Source organism: Neodiprion lecontei, chromosome 4 (assembly GCF_021901455.1).
Source record: "Neodiprion lecontei isolate iyNeoLeco1 chromosome 4, iyNeoLeco1.1, whole genome shotgun sequence".
Taxonomy (NCBI): Eukaryota; Metazoa; Arthropoda; class Insecta; order Hymenoptera; family Diprionidae; genus Neodiprion; species Neodiprion lecontei.
This window is the reverse complement of record NC_060263.1, coordinates 39,258,689-39,276,728: the sequence shown is the minus strand read 5'-3', so window position 1 is coordinate 39,276,728 and position 18,040 is coordinate 39,258,689. Positions and strand designations below refer to the sequence as shown.

The following is an 18,040-nucleotide window of genomic DNA, read 5'->3' as shown; positions in this document are numbered from 1 at the left end:
ACCTTTTGCCATCGGCGTTTGTTTTTTTTATTTTTTCTTATTTTCTTCAATTTTCTTTAGTCATCTTGCTTTTCGACTCTTTTATTGCCAGATTGAATTGTTGTCGTTATCGGGATCACAGACAATTAACCAAGCACCGTGACGTAGACGTGACGCGTGGCGCGAAATGAAGAGTCGTGAAAAACACGGGCTGGTTTAACTTCGTCGACGCCTCGTACCATGAACCGGAAGAATTCTTCATCGAAAAGACGTTGTCAAGCTGCGTGATTAACGCAAACTTTGGTTTATGAGGAGTAATTAATTAACCTGTGAGATTTATTAAGAGAGGGATAAATTAGGAGAAGGTTGATTGTTGTTTATGCCGCCGGAAACTTTCGACCGATTTCATTGTTGGTATGTTGTTATGATTATTGTTATATCTATTATTTTATACGCGAAGTCTTGTACACCGTATTTAAACCATGTATGGTATGCTAAATAATTTAACTCCATATATCTGTATGGAAAACAATTATAGGTTGCGATTCAAAATACATACCTACATATATATATAACAAAGGTTCGAAGCCGTTGATAATTAAATGTTCTCCCTTTGCTTCTTCTTGCCTTAATTATGTCCAGATCCGAAGTTGAACGACAGTATATAATGTATGTACATACATCATAATTATTTAATGATCATGTCACGTGACATCGCCTCTCTCGAATAATAATATCACGGAAACGTTGCGTTTCACGAATCATCTGCAAAGTAGAAAACAGAATTTATTATTCACGTGTGCCGATTATCAATTTGAAGAAAAAAAGAGCAGTACAGTATGGTTAGATTCGATGCCGCGATATCGAGATATACGTACAGTAATGTTCATTAACGCCGTCACCTTTCGGCTAACTTGTTTGCGGTCCGAAACAAGATGCGAGTTCGTTTCTATACTAATTCCGTGACAATGACACCCAATCTCTCACATCGGCTGCATCGCCGGTCATTGTCACAAAATTCGTATAGAATCGAACTCGCATTTTGTTTCGGACCGAAAACAAGTTAGCCGTAAGATTAACGCATTAATGATTATTACTGTACGTGGATGTCTCCCCACCTTTTTCGTTTCTTTCAAAGTGACTGGGATGTACGTTGCGTTAATAGTCGATGCTAAATTGCTGTAGTCTCTGTAAAGGACGAACTGCTGTTTCAGCCAATGTCGTATTCCAAGGACACGTTCGTGAATCATTCGCAAATGTAAACGGCTCTCGCAGTCCAGGTTGGCGGTCTTGTCGTCTTCGAAATCTGGATCGAAAATACGAATCAAATGTTTGATTGAATATTTGTATTTTTATCTTCTCTTCGTTACTTAGTTTTCATTTACTTGTTTATTTATTTATTTTATCACCGAACCACGCCCTCTTTCCGACAGAAAGAAATCGTGATTTGTTAGCGAATGAAGGAAACTAAAGTTCAGTTTAGAAGTCGTAAAACAGTGAATAAAAATAGCCGGGAACCGGATTTTTGACTCGTTACGTATATATAATCTGTTACCGCACAATCCGAGCGAAGTCAATAATTATAACTGCATATCTAGGAAAGCAACCGTTTTTGGGAACTTGTTCAATCCTTGACAATTAGACAAAAAGAGGGATCGGATCGTTGACCTCATAAGAACGAGGAAAGTGGGAACCTATTCCCAAGAGCATGAATTAATAACCATAATATTTTAATGTTTGAGGATTATTTGATTTGAATAACTTCTGCACGTATTTTATATAAAAATGTTTCGTGAAACAGAGATTACAAATATTGCACGGAGCACACGATGAAAACAGTTTTTTTTTCCCTATGTTCTCAGAACTCTATATCTGTACACATCTTCGTGTATTTTATTCTCTTACGCGTTGCATACACATACCTATACGATGCACAAATTGCATGTCCAAATCGACTGAATAAACTTTCTTCGCGGCAGAGTATATGGACACATACCTATATTACTATACGCGCATGTATATATAAGTTCGTAAGAAAAATAAATAGGAATACGTAAACTGAGTGATTAGCGAATGAACGGTCGGTGCGTGGTTAATTTTAGTACTGGATTGCCAGAATCCGTTTCTCGTACAGCTCGTAGTTCATCCTATCGACGTAAGTATATATGATCGTGCTTATAGCTCGCAGGCGTTTTCAGAGCAAGAGGAAAAAAAGAAAAGTGATAAATGTTTAGTGAGAGTTCAACAAAACGTGGATCAGAATTTTTTTTTCAGAAAGAACAGAACCCGATAATACGATCTAAATCAGTTAATTCCCTGTACATATATATATATTTATACGTAACGAATTAGTACTCGAATAATAATTATCACACGACGATGCGGGTTCAGGTTTAATATCAGCATGAGCAAATTATACCTGACGTATACACAACAATTAAAAATAACTCGAAATTTCACGCCGACGAAAAGTTTTCCGAGGATTCGTTTTTGTTCGATTCAATATTTTGTTGTCGGTTGGTCGTATTTTTTTTTTTTTTTTTGTTAAATCTTTTTCTCTCCGACTTTTTTTTCTCGTTAAAAATACAACAAACGTCGCCAGGCCGAAGCCGAGGCCCTGGAGCAACATGCGATCAGAGGCGGCGAGGCTGCAGGCAGTAGCAGGTTCGGACCACGGCGAGGCTAACGGTAAACTATATACTCCAGTGGAGGCACCAGTTTACCGGGTCGTTTAAAGGCAGCGACGTTCGGGAGGTCGAGCGGCTTGAAGAAGGAGCGTAGACTCCGGTTTCGTCGCACTCCAGAAGACGACGAGGCTGCGTCGCAGTCCCCGAATCCGTCATCCTCGTCAATAATTTGCTGCAGGTATCTGCGTACGCGAGGTCTAAGCTGATCTCGTTCCTGTTCGAGAAGAAGCTCCTTTAACCGTCTTCTGAGCCTCTCCACGTCCCCAGCTACCCGTTTCGCATCTGTTTCTTCTTCTACGCCTGCGGACCGGCGATGGCGGAGCTTCCGGTTCTCTCTGGTTCGACTTTTGCCCGCCCGATGGCGCTCCTCCGTTTTGACTTTTTTCGACCGGTGCTTTTCAACGCCGGTCGCAAGCCGAACACCGCCTGCGGAAGCTTCTTCGGACGATGGAACCCGTTCAGGTTGCTGTACGGCCGCAGAAGCAGCGCTCTTCTCTTTTTCCCAATCCTTGGAGCGAGTCTGCAGATCGAGTTCTCCGACCAGTGAAACTGGAGTTTCGATCCTCGCCCGGTTTCTCACGCTCTTAGACTCCGCTTTTTCCAGAACCCTTTCGTGTCTCTGAAGCATCTCGGTGGGGTTGGTAGACTGCGGATTTTTACCTTCCATGAGGAAAACTATACGACGATTTTCCGCCAACGTTTCATCCTGTTTAGTAATAATTTCTACGTCTTTTCTGCTCCCGGTTTCAGGATCTTCTTTCGACGAAAGTCCGGAGGAATCCCTGGAAGAAACTGCAGGCCTTCGTTTCACCTGGTGAAAAAAATTTCTGTTATCCTCTAAAAAGTTTTTCGTTGAACATTTTGCTTTTTTACGATCTTGCCTTGTACAGCAATCTTTCAGATGGCCGTAATTTATCGAAGAATATCTCAAAATTCTTACTGTAACTATATGCACTGCGTTGTTCTTTCTTGAGTCTTTACATTCCTTGTAGGTACGTATTCATAATCTTATAGAGAGAATCATTTCTATAAGAATTGATATGTGTCTGCGAAATTCTTAAATGAAAAAAAAAAAAAACAATTCCCGTCTCCATTTCCAGTTCTTAAATTTCTTCTACACGAATTGTAAAAACTCACAGTTTTCTACAATTATCTACGTGAAACTAAAGCTGTTTTCTATTCAATGATAGATTGTCGTATAGATTCTTAAAATTCTTTAAGAATTCACTGAATTTTATGTTTAGTCGATTTACTATACTTTTGTCTTAAAAAATTGTGGACCGTCATAATTTTTCGTAGAAGATCGTTACACTCTTCTACGAAATTTCATGGAGTTTTACAAAGTATCCGAAAATTTTTCCATTCTGTTTTAGATAATTGTAGATGAATGTAAGATCAAACGTAATACTTGATCGTTTTCTGCGAAAAATCTACAAGGAAAAAAAAAAGAAAGAAAACACGATATTCGTTACAAATTATCAACATCGCGGAAATAATTTTTACCCGGTTCATCCGGCGAATCTCATCGCTGCGATCAGTCGAAGGCTGCGAAGACCTGAGAAGACAAACGGGGCTTGCGGTGTTTCCGTTCGTCGATGCTTTTACATAATTGCTGAGGCCAGGATCCAAACCGGCGTCGCATTTGCTCAGGACGCGAATCACCTTCGGCGCTACGAGTTGGGTGAGCTTTTTAGTTTCCAACTGCATCGATGTAGGCGATGACCGTTGCGGCCGATAAGAGCCCGAAGGCGAATATGAGTCTTCCGGTTCTTGCGCCTGCAGATCCTCCTCCACGATACTGAGAGTCTCAGCAGAGGGCGTACTTCTAACAAAGTCGTCAGAATAGCCGGCGGATGCCATCAAGGTCGGTGAATCGGCGTCCAAGGTGCTGGCTCGCCTTTCTTCCCCATCAATTATCGACTCGACGCTTTTCATAGTTATTTCTTCGCCGAGAGAAGGGACGTCTGGGTGGTCAGAGACCGGACGTGAAAATGGCGCGATCGACCGAACGACTTCCGGGACTTCTTCGCTAACCGAGGTTTCCGTTTCCGTCGTCAACTTGCCCGCGGCTTCTCGCTCGGATTCGACCTGCAGGGACGGAGTTTCGGATCGTTTTCTTGCCTCCTGGTTTTCGGCTCCACCGGCCGCCGGACCGTCTCTTTGATAATTCGCCGATTCTTGGCGCGGGCTCTTTTTCCCCGACTTACAGTCGAAAATCGTCACCAACTCGGCCGTAGGTTCCGAGGCTTCCTGCCCTCGACGTCCTTCGCTTCGCTCCAAGTAAGCTTCGGGCATTCTCACGTCTAATTTAGGCCTCACAATCGCATCGCCGGAACCAGATTCACCCGCGGGTTTCGATAATTCGTCCGCGCTGTCGACTGCGCTTATATCGCTCAAGCTGGATTGCCGTTTCACGCGATCCTCGCTGCACTTCATTTTGTACTTTCTGTCGATTTCCTTGAGTTTCATCAAGGCTGCCGTGGCCTTCGATCGCATCATTTTACTTATATTTATATTACGCTTTTTATACACTGCAATGAACTTTTCAATTTTGCCTAATTTTTAACTGTCAAACGATCCTCGTTCTAATACACCTTCTGCCTCTGGAATCGACGCGGCACTACCGTCGCCATGATGTATACAAATTCGTTGCCATAGTTACGGAATTAAGAAAATATGACGAGCGACCCCCCCCCCCCGGCGGCGGTTTGGCAGGGTCACGTGCCACTTATAGCGGTTTGAGTTAATTTGACACAAATGATTTTATCTAGCTAAGCGATTGTTAATCCTAGAAGTTTCCAGCTTCGTGGAAGATAGTATAATATTTTCAACACCACCTGGAAGTTTAATTGCCTAACTTAATAGGTTGCACTGCAATGTGCAGTTATACTTATAATAATCGAATTTTACGATTCATGTACGTATTCTCGAAAATTCCAAAGTCCAAATGTGACGGGTAGGTTCTCCCGAAAACATTTCCCTTTCTCGAAACTCATCGAGATACTGCAAGGTCCTCCTATTTCGGATAATCGACTCAGGCAATAACGCGTGTTGCATGTATCGTTCGATATAAAACTTTGAACTGCAGACGGTAGAATCGTGTTTTGATCTTAATGCATTGAATATATTGAGACACGCGTCTACGCGCGAGAAGTTGTTACCTTAATTTTCGAGAAACATTATATATATACATATACATATACGTACTTTCTTACAAAAACAATTTCCTTATTTTTTCTTAAAAATTCTTTACGCGACCTCGCCAATCACATCACATATTATCACCGTCCTACAATAGCTCGTAACTGGGTAGGTATAATATATATCCTATTGAGATATTTCGAAAATTTGCACATAATTGCAGCGATTATATCACTATCATTTGCCGAGCTATAGGTAATATACTATACCGAGCTCGAGGTAAAGTACGTAGGCATACGTAAGCGGATAACGTGGCAAGAGTTTATTACGTCGTGTGCATGGATGAAAATTCTAAAATATACTAGTCGCGTGAGCTATGCATTAAACGTATTATCGCTATTCTATTTTCAGAAACTTCGTGCAACGATTAAAAACGTTTACCTATAAAACCTGGGAAAAATTATGTTCACATATTTAAAAAAAAAAATTGATTATTCTTCAATAAACATATTTTTCTGAAATATATGATTCTGAAAATCTCTTCGAGAATCCAAAAGTTTATATTTATTTCAATGAATAACCACTTTTTATGTAATGTTTCGCCTATACTTTCATTTTTACACCATATTACATTCATGTATACTTATAGGTATGCCTACAAAAAGTTTGCAGAAACGAAAGGTACGATGTTCAATTGTTTGCAGAACAGCGTGCTTGCATATCATCAGTAAGAAAGTGAAAATGTTTTCCTGCATCTCAGTTATTTTGTTGATAAATTCTCTTGTACCGTGCAACCTGACAAATTTTCAGAATCTTTCCACCTGCCGTTGATTAAAATCATTCTCGTTTGAATAAAATTCCGACGTGAGTAGCCGGATGCGCCGCGCCGGTTGATAACTCTGCATTATCGACGCGACGTGGTGTTTTCTATCTGTTTACCTTTGGATAGTTGATTCGTCATCTACGTAGCGGCGCCTCATAGGTCGGCGAGCGTGGTCGGAGGTGATTGGTCGAAAATAGGGAACGAATGAGCGTTTTCCATCTGTCTGGCCCGACGGCTGCTCGGTGTCTCTGTTCGCCACCACGTCTGGCATTATTGGCTTGTTCCTTGTGCGAATAGGACGATTTGACGCGGGTTATTTCGCGATCCCGGCGCCCGAGATGCGGTCTTTTTACGCGTTCTTCGCCTTGTTGGCGATATCGGCTGTATGTGCTGAGGTCTACTTCGAAGAAAAGTTCCTCGACAGTGAGTACAAGACCATTTTCAACCCCCTGATAATACCATCTTTCGTATCAGTCCTTTTACATTTCTTCTCCCTTTTACTTTTCGTCACCCTCGATCTCTTGACAATGCGTCAACTGCTGCTCCTGCTGCCACTCTGTGACGACGTATTTCTCGACGTTCACTCTCCCGGGCTTTCGATGTCAATTTATAAACCACACCCTTTAAATATTACCATCTCTTCATGTGCGTCGGAAGCCGAGTAGGCAAATTCCGTTCACTCGGCAGCTTGATAAATGCGGTTACAAATTTCCCCGCAACGAATACCTACTTAAATAAATTTGCTACTATAGCATCATCATTATTATTATTAATGTTATCATGATCATTCGGTGCAACGTAGCTACTTCCCGGCGAAAGCTTGTATCTCAAATATAATCAATTAATCACGGTCAAGAGGATCGATATCGTTCGACATCGGAGTTTCATTGGCACTTATACGTTAGAGATTATCGGATAAGACAAAATTTTCGGCACCGGCATACGTGCTGGCATTAGTGGTATTGTTATTATTATTATTTGTAAATAAAATACAAACGAAAATGCCAACCGGCACGGCAGGGACGAACGAACGTAGAGGTGGCCACTCTCCCTACTCGGATTATCGAGCGCTGCCATCTGTGACAGTATCGCCGTAGGTATGAGACTATGCTATCATGTAGCACGCTCAATGCTTCCTTCTGCTAATTGAACTTCTAGACTCTGTAAAAGAGACCCGCCAAGTATCGTCGTTGAGGAAAAAATTAATCGTTGAAAGCGAAGTGCGAACGTGATTTCTGTTAACGTTATCCTCAAATATTTACGTGTTTAGTTCTACAACTTGGATATTTCATTCGATTTCGCGTTTACTCTTGACTTTAATTAAAGTTTTCGTTCGTCTATTAATGGCGGTGAAAATTATAGCTAACCTAATATTCCTGTCTTTTCATGGCAGACGCATGGGAAAAGGAATGGGTATATTCTGAACATCCCGGTAAGGAATTTGGAAAGTTTGTACTTAGCCATGGAAAGTTCTGGAATGATCCCGAGAATGACAAAGGTTCGTATCTATAACTGTTTTCGTATTTATCTATAATTTGCTTTGCCAATGTAACATAAAACTAATTGATCTGTTTGAATTGATATTTAAATTTTTTATATCAAGTAATTGATTTCTGCCACACAAAAGTTAATTAAAATTCTTGAACTTTGAAATCTTCAAATATTTTTTAATTGTCTACTTAGTTTTAGATTAATATCAATGCATATAATTATGTTTAATCTTAATCGTAATCATTGTAAAAATTGAAGTATAAATGACTCACGTTGAATTAAAATGAAAGAAACTTTCTTTTTTATTAAATTAATGTATTTCATGTTCTGCAAAAGATAAAATTCTACAGCCATTATCATCTTTCAGAAATGTCATTAAAGAAGGCAGAACAAATAACTGTAATAAGAAAACATTTTGATAACATAAAGATAAATTCAGTTTGTTTACTTTCACTTCATTCAAAACTTTATTATTGCATAAACAATGTCTTCTATGTATTGAGAATTATATTTTCAAGTGTAATATTTATAAGAAAGCAAAAGAATGAAAATGTAAACTTTATTTTAATACTTTGATAAACTTTATATTATATATAATTATTTCTTCAGGTATCCAGACGTCCCAGGATGCAAGATTTTATGCACTCAGTAGGAAATTCACCCCGTTCAGTAACAAGGATAAACCACTGGTTGTTCAGTTCTCCGTTAAGCATGAACAGAACATCGACTGTGGAGGAGGATATGCCAAAGTGTTCGACTGCTCGTTAGACCAGAAGGATATGCATGGAGAAACGCCATATCTTCTCATGTTCGGTTAGTACGATTAAAACCAATTTGCTAAATTTGCAATTTCTTCACTTTCCACATAATAAAGGAACAGCCGACTTGTTTACTTTTTATTTTTATATGAAGTATAAATTTAACTCCCCCAATACCAGTGCACTCCTTTTGGAATTGATCCAACATTGTTAGGTTGACTATCTGCGTCTGTTTACATGATAATTGAAACGGAATTTCCAAATAGTTTTGGCATTAGATCAATAAATAAAGAAATGGAACATATTTGTTGTTTGTTTAGCAAAATGCATAAATTTCTTTCTGTGAACAGGACCCGATATCTGCGGACCTGGCACCAAGAAGGTTCACGTTATATTCAACTACAAAGGAAAGAACCTACTCATCAGCAAAGACGTTCGCTGCAAAGATGATGTCTACACTCATCTTTACACATTGATTGTCAAGCCAGACAATACTTACGAGGTAAAAAATGCCAGACTTTTTTTACACTGGTCTTGAAAAGCGATTAGATTGCTACATTTTGTCAAATATCAACGAGCAGAAGTATACTCCCAGAAGTCATTCACTGACCATGGATTTAAAAACAAAATTTTAAATCGAGCCTAGAGTCACTCGTCAAGTCTCACCCTTGTGGAGGATGAGTGCTATAGGAACTCGAAGAGCATAACGCGTCTTACTTATGCCCTGGAATAAGTTACTATGCCTATCTCAGGTACCAAGTGAAGACACAGATCACTATAATACGAGAGATCAAGTCGTAAAAATGCTGAGATGATGATTCTGATTGTTTTGCCAAATCATACGTCACTTGGACATTAATGTGCTGTCATTTTTGTTAAAAGTGGACGAATTTTACATTTTTACTAACATCTTTAATAATTTTCTTTGCTTCAGGTCCTTATTGACAACGAAAAGGTTGAATCCGGCGACTTGGAAGCTGACTGGGAGTTCTTGCCTGCGAAAAAAATCAAGGATCCGAACACCAGCAAGCCTGATGATTGGGATGATAAGCCCACCATCCCTGATCCCGATGACACAAAACCCGAGGACTGGGACAAGCCAGAACACATTCCTGACCCCGAAGCCACGAAACCAGACGACTGGGACGACGAGATGGATGGTGAATGGGAAGCACCCATGATTGATAATCCTGACTACAAGGTAAGAAGCTTCAATAGTGAGGGTGCACAAATTATGAAATATCATTCGCCAAAAACCATCGTAAAAGTAATGATACTTTCATTTTTCAATTATCGTAGGGAGAATGGAAACCCAAGCAAATTGACAACCCTAACTACAAGGGACCCTGGATTCATCCCGAGATTGATAACCCTGAATATCAACCAGACCCTGAGCTCTACAAACGTGATGAGATCTGTGCCATTGGTTTTGATCTCTGGCAAGTCAAGGCCGGTACGATCTTTGACAACGTTCTGATCACCGACGATCCTGAATTAGCGCACAAAATCGGGGAAGAAGTTTGGAAACCTACTTTCGTGAGTGAAATTTTTTTGTCACATTATTAAAAGTGGTGCAACGTTGTTGAACTGTAATTTAAATTAACGCAAAATGATGATAAAAGCAGGTCTGATTATAATGAGCGATAAAAAGCTGGAATTCCTCGTTACTGACAAATACTCTATCAAGCAGTTGACTTTTGGCAGTACTTTGAGAGTGCAAATCTTAATTTAGAACTTTATTAATTCAGGAAGGAGAAAAGAAGATGAAGGAAGCTCAGGATGAAGAAGAGAAGAAAGAGAGAGAAAAGGAACTCAAGGAAAGTGAAGACAAAGAGGAAGACGATGAAGAAGACGAAGATGAGGATAACACCATCCCTGATCCAGAAGAAGCAGTAAGTATTCACAAAACCTTCACTTCCTCAAGAAAAATTATTAGCAAATCTCTAATCTCAAAATGATGAAAAGACGATTTCCGATTATTATGAGCGATAAAAGCCGGAATTCCTCGTTGCTGAAGCTTTATCTGTTGATTAATTTCTTTTTACTACCATATAAAGCTTAAGTTCTCATCGCGTGCTGAACAACGTGCTACATGTCGGATATAACAAAATGGAATTGCTTCTTTTTTGCAGGAACACGACGAATTGTAAATAGTGTGTCAGGTGGCACAAACACAGACTGTATTCCAGGAGCTGCTGCCTAATTGTGCGACGCTATCAACTATTGCAAGAGTGTGAAAAAAGAAAGAGACAGTTGGAATGAAATATTACAAAATGTTATACACTAGATGCTTTCAAACACTAAATAGTGTGTAAATCATACGTGCGGGCAAGATAACGTTGATAAAATTTTAAAAACGTTACTCATCTGCGCAATTTCGTAACAGTCGGTTGCGAAACCGAGAAAACTGGTTGCTATTATTGAAAGGATAACAAGTTTCTCTAATTGTCGTAATAATTACTTCAAGTGATTGAAGAATCTCCAAAAATCGTCGGAAAAAAAAATTATTTAAATCGCGACAATTTTTATTCTTGCCCCCGTGTCCACATCATCATCATCAGCTCCAAAAGACTAAGTTGTTCCGTTTTTGTTTGTCAAGTGTTTTTATATATTATATTGTATTAAAGTAATTTTGAAATTTACTTTGGATGATACAAGAATTATTATTATTATTTCATTCTCCTTACAAGTACAGTGGGTACGCGTTGCAATAATGCGCTGCGACTTCTAATAGTGGTTATGAATTGAAAAAAAAAGCAAAAAGTGATGGGTGTGTGCAAATCGTGAGTGAGTGATAACAATAGCTAATAATTGTATCAAACCACCAATAACCATATAATAAATAAATAAGACTTTTCTAGACTTTACTTTGTTTATTGACACTCGCCAATTTCCAATTTCCCATCATTGTTTCTCTACCGTTTGCATGGGAAAATGATAAACATGGAACGAAAAGAAGACTAAATACGTTTGTAAACTTTTACTTGTTAGAGATTGAGGAAAATTTATTTACCCAATATTTGCACGACGTCACCAGAGAATAGACGATTGGTTTTTAAAAGCGTTAATTATCGTAATTTATTTGGTGACATATATAAATATACACTAATGTACATACATACGTAGTAGTCCTGAAATGGAAGCTGCACATTGCTTTACCGGAGCTAAGAAAATTAAATAGATTGTGCACCAAGGAGACTTACACCAAGCGTAAGTTGGTAATGAGTCGTAGGCGAGTGCATGCGCAAGCCGAAGACGATATGGCAAATATATGAGGCGAAAAAAACTATCTCAAGGTGCACATGATACTTTATGTAACAAAATTGTTGATTACAAATTTTTTTCGTATAATGGAGTACCAAGAAAAAGCACTTTTCAGTACTAGGACACAAAGATGCACTCCAATGCTCTTTTTCTTGTACTTTCGCAAAAATAATTACTTTATGTACAACTTTGGAAAATATCGAGCATTTTTAATTTTGTACTAATTTCATAGACATCTCTTCGGCATTTTTCTACACATCAAAGACTGAAGGTGATAAGCCATTATTATAATTGAAATATTCTATCACAATATTTGCAGCATGATTGCATCTTCAGATTTAAAACTACAAAGTTGAGCCAATTTAACATTGTCCTGACTTTCATCATTTCTCAAGAAAAAGTCGTTTCAACCGCAGTTTCATCTGCATTAAACAATTGCTTCAATCCGTAATCTTCTTCCGGAATTGTTCTCCAGATTTTTTCTACCTGCAATGCTAGGAGAAACGTGAGCTGATTAATTTTCGCTACAAATAATTACGATTAAAATCTTTTTTAATTCCCATGTGTTGATGAAGTTCTAATGCTTCAACTGAAAATATACATTTTCATGAACTTGTGTTTTGCCATCTAATTTCGTACAATTTTACAGTGTCTATCCACTGCACATAGCACATCGCCGAATTCGCTGTATTTTAAAAAACCATTTTTTCGAATTGTTTTGACTCAAGAAAAAATATCTTTAAAATAATAATTTAAAAAGAATAACCCATGGTTACTTCTATTGAAGCGTGACGCTTTTACTGCTTTTACCGAACCACAACCCACGATCACGTTCGACTACGTATTCGGCTTACATGAAGTTTTTGACAATTTTTATAATTTATAATTAGCCTTATTAGAAAAAATTATGCACGACAGTTTTGCGGTATAAAATAAAATTAATTCATAAGTGCAGAATATGAGTGTTTCATATTACTTTTTATCAGAGGTCCGTTCAATGGAAGACCGGATTTGTATGTTCTATAAAACCAAATATACAATGCCTCTTGTAAGTTATCTAAAAGAGATATCCTGATGCGTTTATTTTTCTGCCTCTGATTTAGGGTGATTCATGTGTCCAATCTCAAGTTCACTCTATCACTTCATATTTTTTTCCCCCACTTCTTTTACTATAGCTCCGGTATGAATGTCCTTTAAGATGTCTATTTTAGCTAAAATGATAAGGCTATTGCATTTCTTTTCATTACCGTCACATTTGACACTATTCTCTGTTATGATAATTTAATACTTCAAACACAGAGTCGATTCTGGCCATGCTTCCGTTCAAGTGGCGCGGAGTACCGAAAAAATTTTGACAGCTTTCGGTATTGAATTAATGAATATAACGTGTGGCGATACAAACCGTGCCTACTGTAAATCAGAAAACTAGATTCACCTAGTATTTTTTATGTTTAGGTACTGTTAGTGTACAGGGCCTCGTTTGCACCCAATTGCTGTGTCAGCCAGTCTAATCCCTGAATGAGACCAGTGGAGTCAGTCAGAGGCGAAGATCCCTCTATATGCCAGGCTCTACCACAGCAAAATTTTTGTAACGAAAGGATTTCCGTCAGCTCTTCGACTGTCGCACAACCTGGTACATCCTGAATTAAAAACAGATTATTTTCTTTTTATTTCAACAATAATCAATTTCACCTATCATCAATTTCCTAAATTGGACTGATTATTCATTTCATTCAACATGTAAAGTCATAAAGTCATGTTGTACCTGCTTGTTGGCGTATATAAGTAACAAGGCATCTTTCAGTTCGGGTTCGCTAACAATTTTTGTCAGTTCTTTATGCGCCTCTTTGAATCGTAACCTATCGCTAGCATCGACAACAAAAACGACAGCCTGAGTATTATGGTAGTAATGCTTCCACAGTGGCCTCAATTTATGTTGTCCACCAACATCCCACAATGCAAACACCAGGTTTTTATACTCCAGACTCTCTACGTTGAATCCAATGGTAGGAATCGGCGGACTGCACAAAGCCATGTCCCTCATGGCAAATAAAATGCTAGTTTTTCCAGCCCCATCTAGGCCAAGTATCACGACTCGCATTTCTATCTTTGTTCCAATATAAACTCTGTTGTCCTAAATGAACGAAATTTGTAAAAATAACGCGACTCTTTCTCTAAATTTCCCATTACCGATCATGAGAGAATTAAGCTTTACGAACCCTGCTAAATATTATGGGAATAGAGGATTCGGGCGTGAGCAGGTCTGGGCCAAGCTGAGCGTAATGTTTCTGCTGCTGTTCCAATGACGTCAGAACTTGGCTGACATCTCTGGCGCTGCTGAGCAGTTTCCAATCTTCAGAACCCAACAGACTCTCCCACTGAATGCAAACTTCGGCAACTTGGGTCCTAGTCATATTCAGATTTTCGTGTAATTCTCTAAGCGTGCAAAGTCTTTCCCTTGTTTCAGCATCAACGCACATTGCAGCTGCTTTTTCCTGTTTTGCTAGCAGTGACCTCAGCTTTTCAAAGTGCTGACGTACTCGTTGCCGAGCATCTTCTATTGCCCAGCCTTCTAGTTCCTGTATTACAATTTCTAGAAGTATTCGATAAAATGTTAACAAATTGTCTGCAATCAGTAATTGTAATACTGATAATTAAATGTTAACTGCTGCATCAAACAGAGCCAAAATTATCTTCATTACCTATCCTATGAGCTGTATCCCTCATGTTTTCCGTAAATAGAGTCATTTTTTGCATTGCTGTGATGATTGAAACTCGGATATTCTCAGCTTCTGTCTCTACCAATGTATGCTGCAATTCAATAAACAAATCTAATGAATAAATCGAATAATCAAAGTCCTGAACAGTGTTCTTGAAGTTTACAGCCAAACATTAAATCCGGGAAACATATGAACCTTTTATTAGACTTTTCTTAACAATAAAGTTGAAGCTAGCAGCCAGAGTTAGCAGCTAAACGTGTTAAACTTTTTGGAAACAGGAAAATATGTTTAATTCCACTTTCCAATATTCATTTAGATTGACGGGTGCAACAAATGAAACTCTTTTGTTTGAAAAACTATAAGCTTCACCTTGTGAGTACTGTGCCTCCCATAGTCCCTGCAAAGGTAGCACATAAGAGCACTGTTGCATCCATCCTGTGTGCATGTGAATTCAGCGATATGCGTGCTATGAGTGGGACACTTTGGTTTTTCCTTTGGTTTTTCAGACAAAGGAATGCGCCTGTGTCTGGCGAGAGTTTTTGACGAGTGAGTGAGAACATCGCAGGCGTCGCAAAGGTGAGTCATGCATACTGTGCAGTACAGAACAGCAACATGTTTCTCATCTTCGTCGCACGGCTGAGTAGACTGTAGCCTTTCCCGTTCGAGTTTCATGTTTTTCTCAATATTTGACTCTTCTAGCCTTTCCAAGAGTTCGATGAGCACAAAGTTCTTCTTTAGACTATACACTCCATTCTTCTTGATGGCTGTGGGCTGCCGGTCGAAGGGACATAAAAGGAACTTTTGATCCGACACACAGGGACGAAGACGCAGTAAACAAGAGTGACACACAGTGTGACCGCAGTGAAGTAGACGTGGTACTTTCCCACCTTCCGCAGTGAAAACTTCTTCGCAAACCCGGCATTCTAGAACCTGTTGAATTTATAAGTTGATATTCCTGTTCCGCTGCTCAGTGGTAGCGCAAATAGAGATAACCTAATATGGGGATGTAATGAACAGTATTGAACAAAACTCTCCAGCATAGAATAAAATTTGACGAATAATAATTTAGAAAAGTTGTATGTCGGATATTTATTGGCAGGACATAATTGTTATTTTAGAAGTCAAGAAGACGGTTTGGGTATAATAAAAATGTTTCTTTACGTTCGGTTTTGAAGATACTGATGCGGATCTGTTGAAATATTTGTTTAGTTGGTCCATGTCTTCTGTCATCCTTATTCGACCCTTGTTTTTCAACTGTAAAACGAACCGCTTTGACGTTGCAAGTGTAGGATCGACATAGGTGTAAATTTTAACATTCTTTGTCAATACGCATCATTGACTTGAACATGAATTTCGCATTCGCGAGCTTGTACGTTAACTGAAGAATATAAAATTGGGCGCATGCGCCCCCTGAGATGTTCGTGTGGTAGAGTTGGAACTTGTTGCAGAACATCAGAGAGTTACCGATTTCGACCACTGATATAAGTGATTTCGACATGATACTGGCTGCATTCACTTCCGAGTAACACAGTCTTCGCAACGGTAAGCCCAAGCCAGTACTTAGCCTGTGTGTACTTACCGACTTGTCGGCGATACAAGAAATTAATAATGAGAATAAATTTCGTCCAAAATTCGTAGCAAAACAGTGATTTAATTAAAGTATAGGTACCCGAGAGAAGAATGTGTAGATAGATCATAAATAATTTAATACGTGATGCATACTATAAATTCTATAATTTTCCAGGAGACAAATTAGATTATCTACAATAATCGGCTATAATATAGAAACATAATATAGAAAATAGAAGAACTATTCATTTCCAAATGGGATTCTATTCGACGCGCCCTGGATCTATTCCATAACATTAATATTCATAATTATTCCAACAACTTATCATTTGCTCTCTCGATCTTGAATTTTCGTAGGCATAGAATCAAAACGCTGTTTTAGCTAGTCGCAAGTGAAGATTTACGTTGGGTAGAGAAGCAGAATTGTTTGTCGAAAAGTATTCGTATGGCAAAAAATTCAGAGTAACTTTAATACATCACGGATGCGCTAATTTTGATCAAGATGAAATGGATGCTCCGTATATGAGACAGTATTTAACGCAGTGTCCTGATTTAAAAACCTAAAAAGGTGATTGTCGGCCATTTTTTTTAATAGGGAGAGATAAAACGAAGCTTCTTAAAAGTTCGAGTGTATTTTAACACACATTTAAAAGGAACGAGCACAAATTTTTATCATCCAACTGTCGCAGAACGGCAGCGTTATTAGCTGACTCGTTAACTCAAGAATATATCTTTAGTCAACGGCTGACCACCGACGGGCCTAGCCGCTTGAGTCTGAATTCGGCAGGAAAGATAAAGTGCGTATTTCTTATCTGAAATGTGAAAACTGAAATCATTAGACATCATATCATATAATACATCATATCCGTGATAATTTCTTATCATACATAGTATTGAAGTTCGAAACTAAGGTTTGGATGTTCGGATGTTTAGAAAGTGACGTCAGCCAAAATTTTTTTTCTCCTGACGTCATCGATCTATATAGACGAAAATCAGCTAGCCGAATTCCTCAGTCCGGAAACAACCGCGTAGTAGATAGTAGATGTAATCGTTTTGCGACAGTTGGATGATAAAAGTTTTTGCTCGTACCGTTCAAATGTGTGTTAAAATACATTCTAAGTTTTAAGAAGCTTCGTTTTATCTCTCCCTATCAAAAAAAAAAACACCGACAATCACCTTTTCAGATCTTTAAATCAGGACACTGCGTTAAATACTGTCTCATATACGGAGCATCCATTTCATCTCGATCAAAATTAGCGCATCCGTGATGTATTAAAGTTACTCCGAATTTTTTTCCATACGAACACTTTTCGAAAAACAATTTTGCTTCTTCACCCAACGTAGATACTTCACTTGCGACTAGCTAAAACAGCGTTTCGATTCTATGCCTACGAAAATTCAAGATCGAGAGAGCAAATGAAAAGTTGTTTGAATAATTATGAATATTAATGTTATAGAAAAAATGGATGAGCAGAGGGACGAAGAAGACGAAAGTCGTCGGTGTTGGTCGGAGGTGGTTGAAGGTGTTCGGGAATATTAGGAAGTATTTGGCGGCGGTAGGAAGAGATAGGCGGCGGTCGAGGAGGATGACGACGACGTTGTTGCCGA

General features: G+C 38.8%; 3 protein-coding genes across 3 annotated transcripts; 1 reads left to right on the top strand and 2 right to left on the bottom strand.

The window, feature by feature from the left end:
• Window positions 1-201: 201 nt before the first annotated feature.
• LOC124294163 lies at window positions 202-5,273 on the bottom strand. The gene is made up of 5 exons (XM_046738351.1): window positions 4,170-5,273; window positions 2,703-3,477; window positions 1,098-1,285; window positions 539-744; window positions 202-306 (listed from the first exon to the last, which is right to left on the bottom strand). The coding sequence occupies exons 1-4, from the start codon at window positions 5,163-5,165 to the stop codon at window positions 679-681; spliced, it is 2,025 nt and encodes a 674-aa protein (XP_046594307.1). The 5' UTR covers window positions 5,166-5,273; the 3' UTR covers window positions 202-306; window positions 539-678.
• Window positions 5,274-6,886: 1,613 nt separating this feature from the next.
• On the top strand, window positions 6,887-11,741 carry LOC107221551 (calreticulin). The gene is made up of 8 exons (XM_015660578.2): window positions 6,887-7,053; window positions 8,024-8,128; window positions 8,731-8,934; window positions 9,230-9,381; window positions 9,814-10,080; window positions 10,179-10,415; window positions 10,628-10,771; window positions 11,012-11,741. The coding sequence occupies exons 1-8, from the start codon at window positions 6,969-6,971 to the stop codon at window positions 11,027-11,029; spliced, it is 1,212 nt and encodes a 403-aa protein (XP_015516064.1). The 5' UTR covers window positions 6,887-6,968; the 3' UTR covers window positions 11,030-11,741.
• Window positions 11,479-16,270, bottom strand: LOC107221567 (E3 ubiquitin-protein ligase TRIM23). Its single transcript, XM_015660603.2, has 7 exons — window positions 16,025-16,270; window positions 15,233-15,793; window positions 14,846-14,954; window positions 14,363-14,736; window positions 13,909-14,277; window positions 13,579-13,783; window positions 11,479-12,637 (listed from the first exon to the last, which is right to left on the bottom strand). Exons 1-6 carry the CDS (start codon window positions 16,091-16,093, stop codon window positions 13,595-13,597), a joined length of 1,671 nt encoding a protein of 556 aa, XP_015516089.1. The 5' UTR covers window positions 16,094-16,270; the 3' UTR covers window positions 11,479-12,637; window positions 13,579-13,594.
• Between the last annotated feature and the right edge of the window lie 1,770 nt (window positions 16,271-18,040).

Coding starts and splice junctions, on each gene's coding strand:
- LOC107221551 (XM_015660578.2), top strand. CDS start 6,969: ATGCGGTCTTTTTACGCGTTCTTCGCCTTGTTGGCGATATCGGCTGTA. Junction 7,054..8,023: donor CGAAGAAAAGTTCCTCGACA/GTGAGTACAAGA, acceptor TTTTCATGGCAG/ACGCATGGGAAAAGGAATGG. Junction 8,935..9,229: donor GCCATATCTTCTCATGTTCG/GTTAGTACGATT, acceptor TTCTGTGAACAG/GACCCGATATCTGCGGACCT.
- LOC107221567 (XM_015660603.2), bottom strand. CDS start 16,093: ATGACAGAAGACATGGACCAACTAAACAAATATTTCAACAGATCCGCA. Junction 14,955..15,232: donor GGAGGCACAGTACTCACAAG/GTGAAGCTTATA, acceptor ATTGAATTGCAG/CATACATTGGTAGAGACAGA. Junction 14,278..14,362: donor TTCCCATAATATTTAGCAGG/GTTCGTAAAGCT, acceptor TCGTTCATTTAG/GACAACAGAGTTTATATTGG.
- LOC124294163 (XM_046738351.1), bottom strand. CDS start 5,165: ATGATGCGATCGAAGGCCACGGCAGCCTTGATGAAACTCAAGGAAATC. Junction 3,478..4,169: donor AGATTCGCCGGATGAACCGG/GTAAAAATTATT, acceptor TTTTTTCACCAG/GTGAAACGAAGGCCTGCAGT. Junction 745..1,097: donor CTTTGAAAGAAACGAAAAAG/GTGGGGAGACAT, acceptor TCTACTTTGCAG/ATGATTCGTGAAACGCAACG.